Here is a 15,613-nt window from a genome sequence, read left to right as displayed (position 1 = left end):
TTTAAATAAATTCATTCCTTTTCTAAGAAATAACGAATGATATTATATTTTAATGTATTAACAGAGTTAGGATTGAAAATATCTAATATTTTTTCGAACTTAATTCCATACCTATGTATTCTGGATATAGGTGAATGCATTTCAAAGTTGGTACGAGAATTGTTACAATAAAATAATTCTCTACTTCTAGTGCACCTACCAGGTATTCAAATTTAAATTAGTTCAAGTAAAGCAGGGCTGTCAATTATTGATTTCATTATTTTAAATAAGAATAACAAATTAGCCACAACTTTTCGGTCTGACAATTCAAGTAATTTCATTGCACTTCAAAGAAAATCACTATTTAAGGCTTCAACAGGTATTTTTAATTTATAAAGCGCAAGAATGTATTTTTTACCCTTTCAATAGCATGAAAATGAATTTCATAATAGGGTGACCAAACTGAAGAATTGTATTCAGGTCTACTCCTTACTAAAGTGCAGTACAATTGTTTGACAGTAAATAAATTTTTTAAATAAATTATATCCATGATTATTACAAATTTTTTAAGTTTCAGTTCTTTGTCTACAATAATATCAGTGGCTAACGATGGATAAATTTTAAAAATTCTAGTTGAGTTCATTAACATTTAATTGTTTGTTCTTTTTAAAGAGTTCTTTAGTTGGTGATACGGGAGGTCATATACTAGCTTCAATATTTTATTTAGCTGTCGTTGTAGTTTGTTAATGTCATTTTGGTTTCCTGTTGCCCATAGTTGTTGCATATAACGTATTTTAGATTTGACACAGGGTTCATACATAAGATTTTTTTCCGTTTTCGTAAAAAAAAAAAATGATTTAAAAAAAAAATACTCGATAATATTGCAATTTTGCTAATTAAATTAGTGATGTGACCTGTCCATGTCAATTGTCTGTCTATTGTTAGTCCTAAATATTTAACATGTTCAATTTCAATTAGTTGTTCCTCGTTTATGTAAGCATATATTTTGATGAAAACAATTATGTATTTTGAGTGGAATTTTTAAAGAAACTTAATTTTTGTACAACTACTAGGTTTTTACGATAATTTATTGTAATTGATTTATTCTGTATTCGAACCATACAGTTATAAATCTACCGAGCGTTGTACTTTTTGGGGCGCTAATCATTATTAAATCTACTGAACTCGCAACTTTTAGTGGCGCTACTAAAGCAATTCATTTCGCTGAGAAACGAACCATTTTTTTCTATTGAAATATAGATGTCTCTAATTTCTAATTTGTGTTTGTTTTTTTTTCATATATTTTAGTTTCTCTATTGAACGCTAGTGTCGTGAAGATAATGGATGTACGATGGACTTAGTATATAGGTACACAGGTAATAGAAGGGTTAATTTAAGAAATTTATTGAACAAACAAATTATTTACTACGCGCATGTTGTTATACGTTATCAATTTTAATAATCAGGTTATTAATTTATTCATGGATTAAAAACCATTATCAAATGGAGCTAAAACGATCAAACTTTTGAGCGAAAAATTGAACGCTACACCGCTTTTTATATACGGTAAGCGCGTTTACTTGTCGTGCGACAGATCTTGGGTTCGATTTCCGTCATGGTTGAAATGGAATATTTACTCGAAAAGGTGTTCTTACACCAGAATTTCTATTTTCGTAGTCCTGGACTGGCACCCGAAGCGAAAGACTGATCATCTTACCTTTACGTAACAAGTCAAATTAGATACGCCACGCTTGGTGTACTAATGCAGAGCCCTATAAGCTATTAGGCGTGAAAAAGGAATGTTTGAGAAGCATGTTTTTTTTTGCAATTTAATTATTAGAATGTTTGTTTTTATTTTATTTTGTACACTTGCCAAACACAAGACCCAAAGTTTAACCTAAACTATTTAATATTTTTTTCTTAAATGTTTTGTTTTGTTGTTAAGTACAGATTTAAAAAAATAAACTTATAAATGTATAATTTACCTTCTAGTGTTTTAGAAAAAAAATGTAATGCTATGTCATTTTCGATCTTTATACTAAAGAGTGATTGATTTGGGGATTTCATTTTTTTGCTACGGCTACATTTTGTTTCATATATGGTCACACTGCTGATTGAACGTCAAATGATGTGTAAAACTCTTTAAAAAACGGAAAACACCCCGTTTAGTCAATTCAACTAAATTAACCGTTATGGGTAAGATCTCTTAGACGAATATCTTGGAAATCAATGTATGGGTTACTGATGATGAAATCAGGTGTGTGCAAATCTGAAATAGGTGAAATTGATCAGATAAACCAAAATCTTAAGTCTGGTCATGTCAAAAGCAGGTAGAACCGAAGGGTATGTATGACAAGCTGTATGCAAGGATAGACGTGTGTGGCGGTCCATTTTCTCTGCCTACCCTTACGGGGAAATGGCGTGATGGTAGTAGGAGTACTTTAAGTCGCAATGATGTTCTAAATGAAAATCATCATGTTTAGCTTCACGTGTTCGTATTATTTTTACGCAATTTTTGTGACCATGTATAAAGCAAAGTGTAGCCGCATGCACAAAATAAGAATTCGTTAATTAATCACTGATTAGGGAGATGTTTTAAATATGTCCAAATGCTTTCAGACAGGTTTTTTAATATAAGAGTTGCTTTATTATTTACCTTGCTTTTAATAATGAAAAAAAGTGGATTTTTCCGCAATTAAATATCGTAAAATTTATCTAAACAATTGGGATCAGGAGAGATATACTAATGTGGGCTAATCAGGAACTTCTCAGCATTTGCTCACGCGATGAGGAAACCACTTAAAACTCTTCAGGAGAAGCCGTCCTGTTGGCAGTAGTCAACAGGCCTTCCGTTCCACTAGAGGAGTGTTCGGCATTTTGATCCCTACTTTGGTTTATTTTACCAATTGCTTGCATTATATTGATCATGTAGATACTACCTCCCGTGTGAATTCTTTATTACCTATCACCGATGGGATGTCACATAGATCTTCACCCAGGCTTCTGCATCGCGCCTCCAGCTGTTGTCTTTGAAAGCTGAAAAAGGGGCAATGCATCAACAGGTGGGGGACATCTTGAGGAGTTTCATTGTCGCATAGGCAGTCGTCGATCTCGGAGAGCTTGAAGCGATGCAGGTAGCTCATGAACCCACAGTGACCTGTAAGCATCTGGGTGAGCTCGTAGCCAGCATTCTGCATTTTTCTGAAGTCATCGGCATGGAAAATGGCAGGGAAAACCATTTTAGTTATACTTCCGATAGTCTCACTAAAAAAATGACCGTTCCAGAGTTGAAAGGTTCTGCTTCGTATTTTTCTTTTGGCAAAGCTGAGGGGAAAATCGGTGAAATGGGGGGCTGTTTTCTTTCAGACGGGTTAAATTTCCTCCCTAGGAAGTTACTTTGATCCAAATGTGTTGCAACATAGAGAGAAACCATTTTTGAAAAAGGAATTTGGAAGTCTAGCCGTTTACAGGGCTTACGACTTGTTAACGGCTAATTAAGTGGCCAATTTACACACTGTGTAACATTCGCCATTCTGCCTATTTTAAGGCATCTCTATTTTCTCAACTCTTTTAACGTAAGTGAAATGGTTTAGCAGAATGAATCTTACTCACATCAAGGATAGTTTTAGCTCTTTTATTCCACAAAAATTAACAGATGGAAGTGTTGAAGAAATGTGAATGTTTAAATTTGGACAGAATAGTGATAGCGAGGCTACATAAACCAGCTAATGACAGGTCATTAGCCCTGTAGATGCCTAGACTTCCATATTACCTTCTCTTAAATGTTCTTCATCTCTGTTGTAATATGTTAATATAAACAGCTCCCCAGGGAGTCGAATCCAGTCCTTGTCTACAGAAATTTGGACAAACTCAAAATATTGTTGATAAATCCACCTGGTCCACGAGAAGAAGTATAGAAAATGAAAAAAAATTTTTTTCAGGCGTTGCCTAGTATGTAGGTGAAAAAATTCAATTAGATGAATCTCACCCGCATAAATAAAGGTTTTAGCTCTTTAACTTCACAAACATCAACTGATGAAAGAATTGAAGAAATATAGATGTTCAAATATAGGCAGAATGGTGAATGTTACACAGTGTGTAAAGTGGCCACTTAAACCAGCCATTGACAGGTCATAAGCCCTGTAGATGCCTAGACTTCTATATTACCTTCACTTAAATGTTCTTCATCTCTGTTGTACTATGTTAATATAAACAGCTCCCCAGGAAGTTGAATCCAGTCCTTGTCTACAAAAGTTTGGACAAACTCAAAATATTGTTCATAAGACCTGCCTGTATGGTGAATGTTACACAGTGTGTAAAGTGGCCACTTAAACCAGCCATTGACAGGTTATAAGCCCTGTAGATGCCTAGAATTCTATATTACCTTCTCTTAAATGTTCTTCATCTCTGTTGTCATATGTTAGTATTATTATGGTTGGTAAAATATAAGGGTAAGCTGCGCTTAATCGCTTCTAAACACGGTTTGCCCCTGGCGTGGGTGCATATGAATTTTGGGAATGTCAGGGTATGTATGCAAAGGCAGATATGATGGAACGCCATATCACTCTGCCTTACTATACATACCTTCACTTTGTGGAGGTTTGCTTGCCTGCTTGGTAATACTGAAAAAATGGGGTGCAGTACTAAATAAGATCTTGGCGCCACTGCAACCTAAGCTGATCTGTCCTGATGAATCTTCTTAAATTAGTTCTTGCCCTTCAGCCTAGGCCTCAGTTTTCCTTGTTTCCTGAGTCCATTAAAATTAGCGGTTCTTTCACCGCCCATTTGCTCTACACGTCCAAACCAACGTGGAACTCTCTTCTTGAAGTTGTTGACAGTGCTCATCTCAGCCTTACATAACGTACGGATCTCGAAATTATGGTGAAATGGGGGAGTGGTGGTCAGGAGATGGTGCCCGTCATTGTCAAATTCCGTACGGAACATTTTGATTCATTTACTAGTGCAACTCTTTAGTACACATCAAAGTCAACTTATTTACAAGGCACCACCATTTTATGTCGCTCACAGAGTGAGTGAGAGCGTCAATGGAGTCGGGTCGTGTTTTGTTGTAAAAAGCTTAATTTTTAGTCAAAGGGAGCTTATAATACTTTATAAGTATCGATATGTTTTAATTACCAGTTATTCCAAATGTGTTGGTTTATCTGATGTGCCGATTCGATCTTTTGAAACTTATTTAGGTTTTTAGTTACGATCAAAGAAAACGTTTTAGTAATTTTGAGGTTATGCCAGGCAATGCCCAAATACAGAACGGGTCATGTTTATTTTAATAATTTTCAACAATTTTTATTAAAATAAACATTGGATTACTATTGAAACATTATTTGTATTGTAAATTAGTTTGATTATGAAGCAATGCCAATACTGTTTTCGACCGACTGTCATTACCCCCTTGGTGCGGAAAATACGATATTTCAAAAGTTGGAATTATTTCCGACATTATTGACGTACATTGACGTTATCGTCAAGATTACATATAAATTTTAAGCGGATTTTTACAATTCTAATAATACAACCATCATTGTATTTTAAATGTGTTTTCATTTATAAGTTTCAGGTTTTAAAATCAGCAAATACAAAATTGCTCGCAGTTGGCATCACGTCATTCTGACGTCACGTGTTATGACCGCCGACTGCGCTTCTAATAAACATTGCGTGCAAGTTTGGGGCTAAAACGTCATTCATGCCGTTTTTACCACAGGGCGCAAAACGCCTCGTTTTCGGCACGAAATAAATATTGATACCATTACAATCATAATTTTTTGCTTATTTCAAAATAAAAAATATAAAAAAGTAAGAATACCCCATTACGGTCAACGAACAGTTCTTAAAATGTATGAAAATATGTCAAACACTATAAAGGTTTGTAATTTCTATCTTATAGACACGGTAAACTAAATTAACTATTTGAAAGTTTATTTTTGTGCCAAGCCCTTTTTTCTTACTTTTAGAGGTAGGGTCAGTGCTTCGCAAGCTCCTGACGTCACTGCAAACTGTTGAAATCTATTGCGACGGGTCCCCGTGAATAGTTCTCGCCTTCCAAGCCCAGTTCTATAAAGAACCTGGCTACTGTGTGGAAGGCGAGAGTTTACATTTTGCTAAATCTCCCCCTCCAATCTCAGATCCGTGAGGCATTGGGCTATTAGGCAGGGAGCGGGCTCTTTAAAATCCTCAGATTTAACCAGTGGTCCCACGAGGATGAGGCTCCTTTTATGATGCAAAGCATCACAATCACATAGAATGTGTATAGGTGTTTCGGTCATCTGCGCTGCAGTACCTAAATCTAGAAGTTTCGGAAAGGTTCATTCCAGCAAAATGTTCGCCAAGCCCTTTAGGTACCGTACATAATTATTTGGATTTCCTCACAAGTGAACGCCACTCTCCCATTTTACCTTAGTGCCCCTTTCGTACACAATTTTACCAGATACTCACCTGAGTGATCGCATTTAAACAGTAATAAGCCTGCTTTAACCATTGTTTTGCCAATTTCATACTTCGCTATCACACATTTTAGTCAAAACCAGGAACCAGCTTTATTATCAACTTATGTTTATATTTTTATCAGGTAAATATTATCTGAATGAAAACCAATAAAAATGCTTGATTTATTTTTAAACACTGTTTTTATTTAAAAATAATTATAACTAGCCAATCTCGGCAATAATTAAAAGTAATTTTGTAATCAGTAATGACATCCAAGCACAGAAAATAATAAACGTTTAAATTATACAAATAAAATGTTTCTATTACAAAGCACAATAATTATGTAAAATTGAACATAAATTGATGACATAATGGTAATTTACTCTCCGAATTTTTTTTTTACCAATGTATTAAATAACTATTACGCCTGAATCTTAAAATTACCATTAAATAAATTTTGTTACTATTATAATGTTTGACATTTTGGTAGAATAATTTACATTTTTTACAATTTTTTTGTAGAAGGTTTACAAACATACTTTCCTCAAAAATGTCATCACCAATAAATTAAATTAAATTTAAAACTAAATAACACAATTAAAATGCGATAATTATAAAATAAAAATTGTTCACAGTTAAATGGTACATACATTTATGTTATTATTTTCTACTGAACACCGAATATTGCGTAATTAAATCACAAAATATTTTCCGAATATACGCTACCTAAAAATGACCAGAAAACATAAAAAAAACATCAACACAGAAATAAAATGTTGATTTAAAATCAATGCAATTAGTTATCTGTGATTTTCTATTGATTAAGTACAAGATTTTTTTATGTATTTATTTTTTGTATTTTTTTTGTTTTTTTTTGTTGTTTTTTTTCTGCATTACATTGATTATGTTTGTATGTATACTTGTCCATTATTATGATAATATTTTTTAATGTATTTAATATTTCTAAGTATGCTATCTTTTATGAATGAACATGTGAGCGCTTGGGTGTGATTGATGTTCGATATTTAAAAAAAAAATTGTAACAATTTATGGCATTAATGTTAAAAGTACTTCTGCTTACTTTTTTTCACCACTGCATTGCATACTTTGGCTAATAGTTTTTGACTCTTAAAAGGCTGTGGCAAAAAAATCATTTGCGTGCGGTGATGTAACATTGTGTTACCACAAACATAAGATGGAATATTCTGAAGTTCAGACTTTTGAAAACCAAATAAAGAGACCTACCGTTAAATAATTATATTTTCCATAATTTAAAAAAAATATTTAAACAATTCAGCTCTTTTATAGCAAAATAAATTAAAAAACATAAATACGCCGGTCATTCAACATGCGTGCAATATTGCTGACTTCTAATAACCGACTGAATCTCTTTCACACAAACAGCCGCCAAAGAACAGCGTCTCTTTCTTCTTTGTAATGATTTCTATCTTATCTTCGTGCCGTAGCCGCTGTTGTGATAAACTCAATTTAGTCAGGGCTAAATTGGGTGTTTATTTTGATAAATTATGGAAAAATAGTTGTTAATCTTTTTTTCAAATGTATGAGCTCTAGAATATTCCGTCTTTTGCTAGTGGTAACACGATGTTACATCACCGCGTGCAAAGGGATTATTTACCACAGTCTTTTAAGAGTTAATCTCACAAAATTCGTACTTGCACTTAATTTGGTAATTATGCCCTGGGCCCAGAATGGGAACTGAACATTTATCTTCAATTTTATCTACAAACTAAAATTAAGTTTTCTGTATGAAAAGCAGAATATGCATACATTTTTTTCTTTTAAATATGTTTAATTGTAGGTTACCAATGAAGATACTTTAAATGTTCATGCAAATATACTCATTTTTGGACAAAAGTGTAGATTTTTCTTTATAGATATTTGTCGATAACTTTATTAACTTCCCATTGTAATCGGGGCCCTGGAAACTGCATTGGCAGGCCAATAACAACGTATTCCCTTAATCTGTTACATTAATGATTAGCCTCACGCTTCAGACGCCAGATGACTCATCGTCATCGTCGGGAATAGTAAAATATTGCTGAGAACCATCTTCAAAAATATTCCAATGTTTTCGTGAATAAAAAATAATCAAACAAACACATTCATACAGAAAGCTATTTTGGATAGCACTTTTTGCCAATTATTCGAATGGAATCTGTATATTCTTTCATTTGACCAAATATGTATTATTCCAATTTTGGGGCCATTTATAAATAGGTTTGAAGTAGATTGGAATTTACTTGGAGAATGGGGATTGAACTTCGGATGTTTGATTTGCGAGTCGGAGACACTTTTATGGGACCACATAATGCCATTAAAAAATAAATCATTTAATTTTATCATTTAACTTAAGTGGTAAAAATAATGCAAGAAAATTTTACGTATTTTTTATAAATTTGCCAAACAGATTGAAAAAATACTCTTATTACAGAGTACCTGAGTTGAAATGTATATTTTCTACAAGTTTTGTAGTTTGAGGGTCTACGGTTATAACAGGTGAAGTCAATGTTACGAAATGAAGAACATATTAAAATTTCCCGTGTACGAATCGTAATAATATGTGTTTACTTTGATTTAATGCGACGCTATCTATGCATCTTTTTGATTTGCGCCGTTTTTGTAGTGAATTCTGCATTTCATATGCAATTATTTCTCCCAATGGGTTGAATAAATTGCGGAAAATTAAAACCAAAACGCCGCACTTAAATCGCGCGTTTTTCATGCAACATTGTCATTTCTTTAAACAATCCATACATTTTTATTTAATTTTTAAAAATCGTTCACACCTTAGTAAATTTGAGACGTATCTTATGTTATATATTTTTTGCACTTATAATCAATTATTTATTTGTATTTCAGAATGCCCGTATATATTCTTAAAATTACGGTAGTAACGACGTTACAAAATGGTAGACCTGGAAAAATATTCAATAAATATAAAGTCTTAATAACTATAAACACGGAGACTACAATAATGAATATTAAATTGAACATTGATTTGAACAAACGCGAATGAAAGAGTTAAATTATTCTTATTGATGTTTCTTGACGCGATTATGCTCAAATTTCTTAACCTAATTGCTATGGAGTTAGTATGTTTAAATGCATAATTAAAAGTTAATATCTATGTGTGTAATATGTAATCAAAAACCTGTCTATCTTGTCTAAAAGTTATCATTAATTACTGCTAAACATTAAGGAATATACTTGTGTTCTTAACTAACGTTAAAAGCGGTGTTAAATAGATCAACCATATAAAATATTTACTGACTTGTTAAGTATGTATTTCTTACTTTAAGTGAATAAATAATAGTGTTTAATAAAGATTATCGTTAACAAAAGAATAATCACGACAGTAAACAATTAAAAAATAATTAATTCATTTAATAACTATGATAATATAACATTAAATTGAACATAATTATATGTTTTTTATAACAACAAAATGCATTACTGTATAATCGATGATAACATGAGAATGTTTCGTTAATTCTAGGCCATTACATTCGATTACTGCAAATCATATGATCAATAATAATTATAATTAAAATTATATTTTATTAAATATGGCAACGTGTTTCAAATAGTTTACGTATAATGTAGATACAAGGGCAAATGAAATACAAATAGTGCTAAAAATATATCTCTTTTAAAATCGTTGTTTTTTAACGAAAATCTTTGTTTTCGTACTTGAATGTGTAAGATACGGTATTATCAAGCGCTCACGTGTATAAAACATGTATAAAAGATCATTATAATTATTACAAATAGTCATATAACATAAAAAAATAGTAACCAAATCCGGTTCTATTGCAACTATTCATTAAAAACTTCACAAGAAATAGTTTATAATTCAACTGATGATGGTAATTATAAACTTAATATAATAAAACAGACTATTGTGTTGGTTTAGTCACTATAATTTGTTTTTGTCTTTGCGAAATTTCACTTGTCTGTCATGTTTTGCTTACTTATGAGTGTATAAGTAAAATTTGTAGTTCGGTTGTATGAATAATTTTGTTCGGTTCGTCTTTAGGTTTTTAGTCGTAGGTATAACTATTCGTTCTTTTTCTAAATGCAGCGTGAGTCGTATTTTTTATTGTTTATAACTTGTACTTAATTTAATTAAATTGATAAAATATTTATACCAACACTGTTATTTATACAAATCATGTAAAAAACAATAATTAGTCTTTTGAATATAAAAAAATCTTACCTAAGTAGTATTTTATAAAAAAAATCATTGCACTGAATTATATATTTTCTTAAAAATATAATTAAGTTTGTAACAATTGTTTTCACAAATGCACAAATGAAGCACAAGAGTCATAAAAAATCAGTTTTGAACAAAAATGTTTAAAAATATGTAACATTTCTTAAACAATAAGCACATTATTGATATATTTTATTAAAAAAATATTAAACATAATTTTTTACACTCAATAAACTTAATATTTTCAGTTAAAAATGATTTTTTCTAGGAATAACAACACGCCACGTTCCAAAGGTTATTTCTTTTTGAGTTTTTTTCATTTTATTCATATTTTGGAAACTCAATAAATACGGTTTATTAATTTTAAACATTAATTTTTATAAGTACTAATAATGCCAAATATTAATACTTAATTATTATTATTTTTCTACTTAATCAATTTTTTACAATTTTAATGATACATACACGATTTCTTAACTCGACCGAAATACAATTTAGGAACTATTTATTTGTTTTTATTTTATTTAGTTAAAATTCCGTGAAATGTTTTAAATCGTAAATGCATTTTCGACCGAAATATCTTCCAAAACACATTTGATATTGCATATTTATTATTTTTTCTAGTCTAATGAACATTGACCGAGATATATTTTACACATTATTATAAATTAACATCTATATTTATTGGTTTCCATAAAATCCGAATGTTTATCACATTTTTGTTCGTGTCTTGATAAATAATAATCAAATTCCAAAAATTTTTGTGTTTTAAAAAAAGGTAAGTAATTCAAACAATAAAACTCTTACAGATTATTTCGAAACAATAAAGTTAATAAAAACAATCTCAAATATCTTGGGCTATTGCAAATTGGTTTTATTTCGTACATTAAAACGTCATTATTAATCAAATGACATCTTAATATTAATTCATATAACAAAACACGTAATTTAAAGTCATTTTTGATTTGTTTAAAATAGTAATTCAAATGCTGCAGATATATTATAATATTTGGATGCGGATTTTTAATGAATTCTTAATAAAATTTACCGATGTAAAAAGTTTTCACAGACATTAAAAAACACTGTATATTTATTGAAAACATATAATTTTCATCATTTAAGTATCAGATCATCACTCTACGTATTATTTCTGATAGAAAATACAGGATCGAAGTTACAGATTAGTAAATAAAATCTGAATTTTATTAAGAGTGGATGACTGCATTTCATCATGATTATATCATTCTTTTATAATAAAATCAGTATCTGAATATCGTAATTGACTAATTACGAAATCTAGTTAGTTACACAGCATTAAAATTAGTATTTTACATATTTCAAATACACATTTTACCGAAATTTTTACCAAGATGTTAAATCAATATCATTTTTGAATTTGGTTTATTAATCAACTGACAATCCTTTTTATTATATTTGCGATTTCAATGATTGAATTTTTGTAGTTTATTCAATTATTGACATGGCACGGGACATTTGTAAACAAATGCTAGTTCAAGTGATGAGTATTGAGACTTAATATTTTCTATTGCATTGTGTGGGCTATAAGAAATACTGTATGCAAGTATTCATTTATATTCTGGGCTATTGATGCTTGTGTATGTATAATCAATCAATAATATAAACAATTGTGGTAAATCATAATGCATTATCTTAAATACATAAATATTCATAATATCTGGGTTATTGTTCTTTGAAATCATTATCTAATCTCCTCCATTTCGTGGATAAGATTCAACGGTAAATTCTTCTATTATTTCAGTAGTTAGGATGTCGTTCGATTGTATGGATTTGTGTTTTTGTCAAAGTGTCAGATGAAATCGACACACGGTATTTTTGCTTAAAAATAGTCACATCTTTAAAATTAAACTTCGATTAAAAAAATCAAACCCACGATTGAAAAACATATAAATGCAAAATTTAGATTTTGAAATATGATTTTTTTTATTTACCATAAAAACAAACAAGATATCAAAGCAACAAATACGAATTGAAATACAATAATGATAGTATTAGAAATGATGCTACGTTTTTACTAGACTCGTTTAATTTAATAAATATTCTCAAAGCATGAGAACACGCTTGCTGTACTATATATTTGATTGTGGGTCGCAATTTGAGTACAACAATTAATTTGCTCCAGTTGTATAGGAACCCGAATTTTTACAAAATACAATCAAGAGCGCTATCCATTAGACCAAAAAATTGTTTAATATTTTACTATAAGATGTACATAGACGTAATTGTAGGTAAAATTCAAAACAAATCCAGTGTTTGGATAATGGTCAATTGAATTTTTAACATCAAATAATTACATCGTTACGTTTTTTGATTTATTTTAAAATTGTGACTATTTTAATGTTATTTTATTGGAGTGGGTATTATTTTTTGCATAATTAGTTGACGTTGTTGTTATGTTGTTATTCTATTTCTTTGTTCTCGGTCAATTATTATAAAATTATTCCTAAAAGCGATATCTTACGCTCATTTACAATATGTACAGAGAAAAATGTTTATTTTGAATGTCACATACACAAAAATAAAATAAAATCACAGAAAATAAAATTTTGAACGGCCAAAAATTATCCAGTTTCAAAACATCAAAAAAGACTATATACAATTTTTATTATTTACAATTTCTCAGTTCATTATCAGAGATAAAAAATGTTGCCTTGATTATATTTTTTCATTTTTAAAATTATGTTTTAAATGAAGTATGAGGTTTGAGTTGTAGGAACATTGTTTTTTTCTTTTACCAGAAATCTGTGATTAATTAGGTAACCACTATTTTTTATGGCTAGAAAGGAATACTTTCTAAATATGGCGAAACTAAAAAAATATTGGCACCTATAAATTTTTTCATTATTTTGGCACTAATTTGTACTCAATTAAAACAAAAAAATAAAATCGCTATCCAAAACAAAGAAGATGAATTTTCATAAAAAAAGGGAGAAATAAATTGTAATTATCACTACGTTGGCGAGAGTACGTTCCTTTTTATTATAATTTGTTTTTATACATTATTTACAAAATATTATATCATATTCTTATTAGTGTAGGTATAAACAAGATTATCCTTATAACTTACAACAGTTTTCTATATTTACAAGTAATCTTTCCTATTCAAAACAACTATGAGATATTTTGAGATTTGTATACCTTTCAATTTATTTATCTTTAATTTTTCACCGTCTTATTTTTTATTTATAATTTTAAAAATTGAAATTCACATCCAAAAAAAGGGAGTTCTTTCCACTGTCGACTTTTTTGCGTAAATTTTATTTCTAGCAACAAATATTTTTTTCCTAAAAGTACAAGAACCAATGTTTACTTGTTTATCACTTATCGAATGCCCACAGTTTATTATATATTAAATTTCTCATAATTTATAATATTTATTTAAAATATAATTTTAACATACATATACTTAAAATTAAATTGAAAATAATTATGGCATAATCTCTCGAAGGGCAAATTAATAAAGTTAACTCCAACATTGAAATCATTCTACCCTTTCCGTTAATCCTCTCCCTACGCCTCTAGTTTCATTTTATAGTTATTACTAACCGAACGCGCATTCCTTTCCAAAAAAAAACGTACAAAGAATAATTCAACAGATTTCTGTGTGAAACAATACGTTAATTGTTCTTAAAATGTTATTTTTACTAAACGTAAACTGAATCTGAAGAATTCAAAACAAGTTTGGAAAAATAAGGCGCGTTCAATTAGTAATAACTGAATTTTCATGGTTGCTGACCCTGGTTCTGTTGGCTGTGGTGCTGGTTCTGTTGCATCTGTGCCTGATGCTGATTTTGGTGCATCAGAGACGGCTGCTGCAGAGAAGGTGCCGGAGAGTGAGACAATCCGAATCCTAGCATCCTAGGATCGCCGTGGAGTCGCAAGGCTTGTTCCAATCGCTGTTCTTGAGCCATTCTCAGAGCCTCTCCCAGATCGGGAGAGAGTCTAGCTGGACCGCCCGGTCCTCCTTCTAGGCCCTGAGGAAAGCCTCCGTTGTGACGAGCGACGTTCGCTTCGGCACCGGCTGCAGCGGCTTGGGACACCGCTAACCGAAGAGCGGCTTCAGCTTGACTGCGGAGTAAAGCTTCGGCTTGTTGCATTCTGAGAGCGGCAGTCGGATCCGCCTGTTGCTGTTGGTTTAACTGATTTTCAAAGTTGGCCATCGACCGCATGGAATCTGCCATCGACCTCATTGTCGCTACATTCATGGCAGCTTGAGCGGCACTAGGAGAGTCACTTCTCATTGGGGGAGTGCCACTCTGGTTTTCCAGCATATTCTGCTGTTGCTGGTGGTGTTGTTGCTGCAAATGTGCATTGTGAGCGTTATTGATTCTCATAGCTGCAGCTAGACTTGCTGCAGCTGCTTGCACAGCTGGGTCGACGGGAGATCCCAAAGCACCTTGAACTCCACCTTGAGCTTGTCCCATAATTCCAGCAGCGGCTGCTGCAATAGCAGCCATTCTATTGGCGTTATGAAGATCTTCGGGAGCATACTGTTGGTGATGCCCATTATTTGTAGCGGTCCTTAATAAATCTCCGAGTTTAGGCGGGGCGCAATTGTTGTTATTATTAGGTGGAGCATCAGAACCTGCCGATGATGGTCGACCGGTTGATGAACTATCGGAATGAGCTGATGGAGAGGCGCAAAGTGATCCACTTCCTAAAAGCAGACCAGATCCAGATGCCGAGACAGCAGCAAGAAGTGCATTTTCACGTTCTCTTCTTTCTGCAGCTGCTCGAGATAGAACGTATTGGGCAGCAAATTGATGTTTGGGCTCCATACGCATATGTTCCATGTGAGATAGAAGTCCTGGAAGAAAAAAAACAAGAGTTTTAAACAAATATCTACAGATCTATATCTGCATACAAAAATAATCATGGTACCATGAAAGAATAAGTACTTGAAACACAAGACAAGCATAT

At 31.6% G+C, this 15,613-nt stretch overlaps 1 protein-coding gene across 1 annotated transcript in view; it reads right to left on the bottom strand.

The window, feature by feature from the left end:
- Window positions 1–6,601: 6,601 nt before the first annotated feature.
- The window catches only part of dati (zinc finger protein datilografo), a 160,652-nt gene continuing 151,640 nt past the window's right edge, over window positions 6,602–15,613 (bottom strand). Inside the window, exon 8 of the mRNA XM_088227227.1 lies at window positions 6,602–15,500. Within this exon, the coding sequence (XP_088083353.1) occupies window positions 14,416–15,500 (1,085 nt within the window). The 3' untranslated portion in view covers window positions 6,602–14,415. The remainder of the gene's footprint in view (window positions 15,501–15,613) is intronic.

This window comes from Micrasema longulum, unplaced genomic scaffold (assembly GCF_059751315.1).
Source record: "Micrasema longulum isolate JH-2025_06_02 unplaced genomic scaffold, ASM5975131v1 h1tg000041l, whole genome shotgun sequence".
Lineage (NCBI taxonomy): Eukaryota > Metazoa > Arthropoda > Insecta > Trichoptera > Brachycentridae > Micrasema > Micrasema longulum.
The sequence above is the reverse complement of the archived record's forward strand: the minus strand, read 5'-3'. Positions and strand labels throughout refer to the sequence as shown.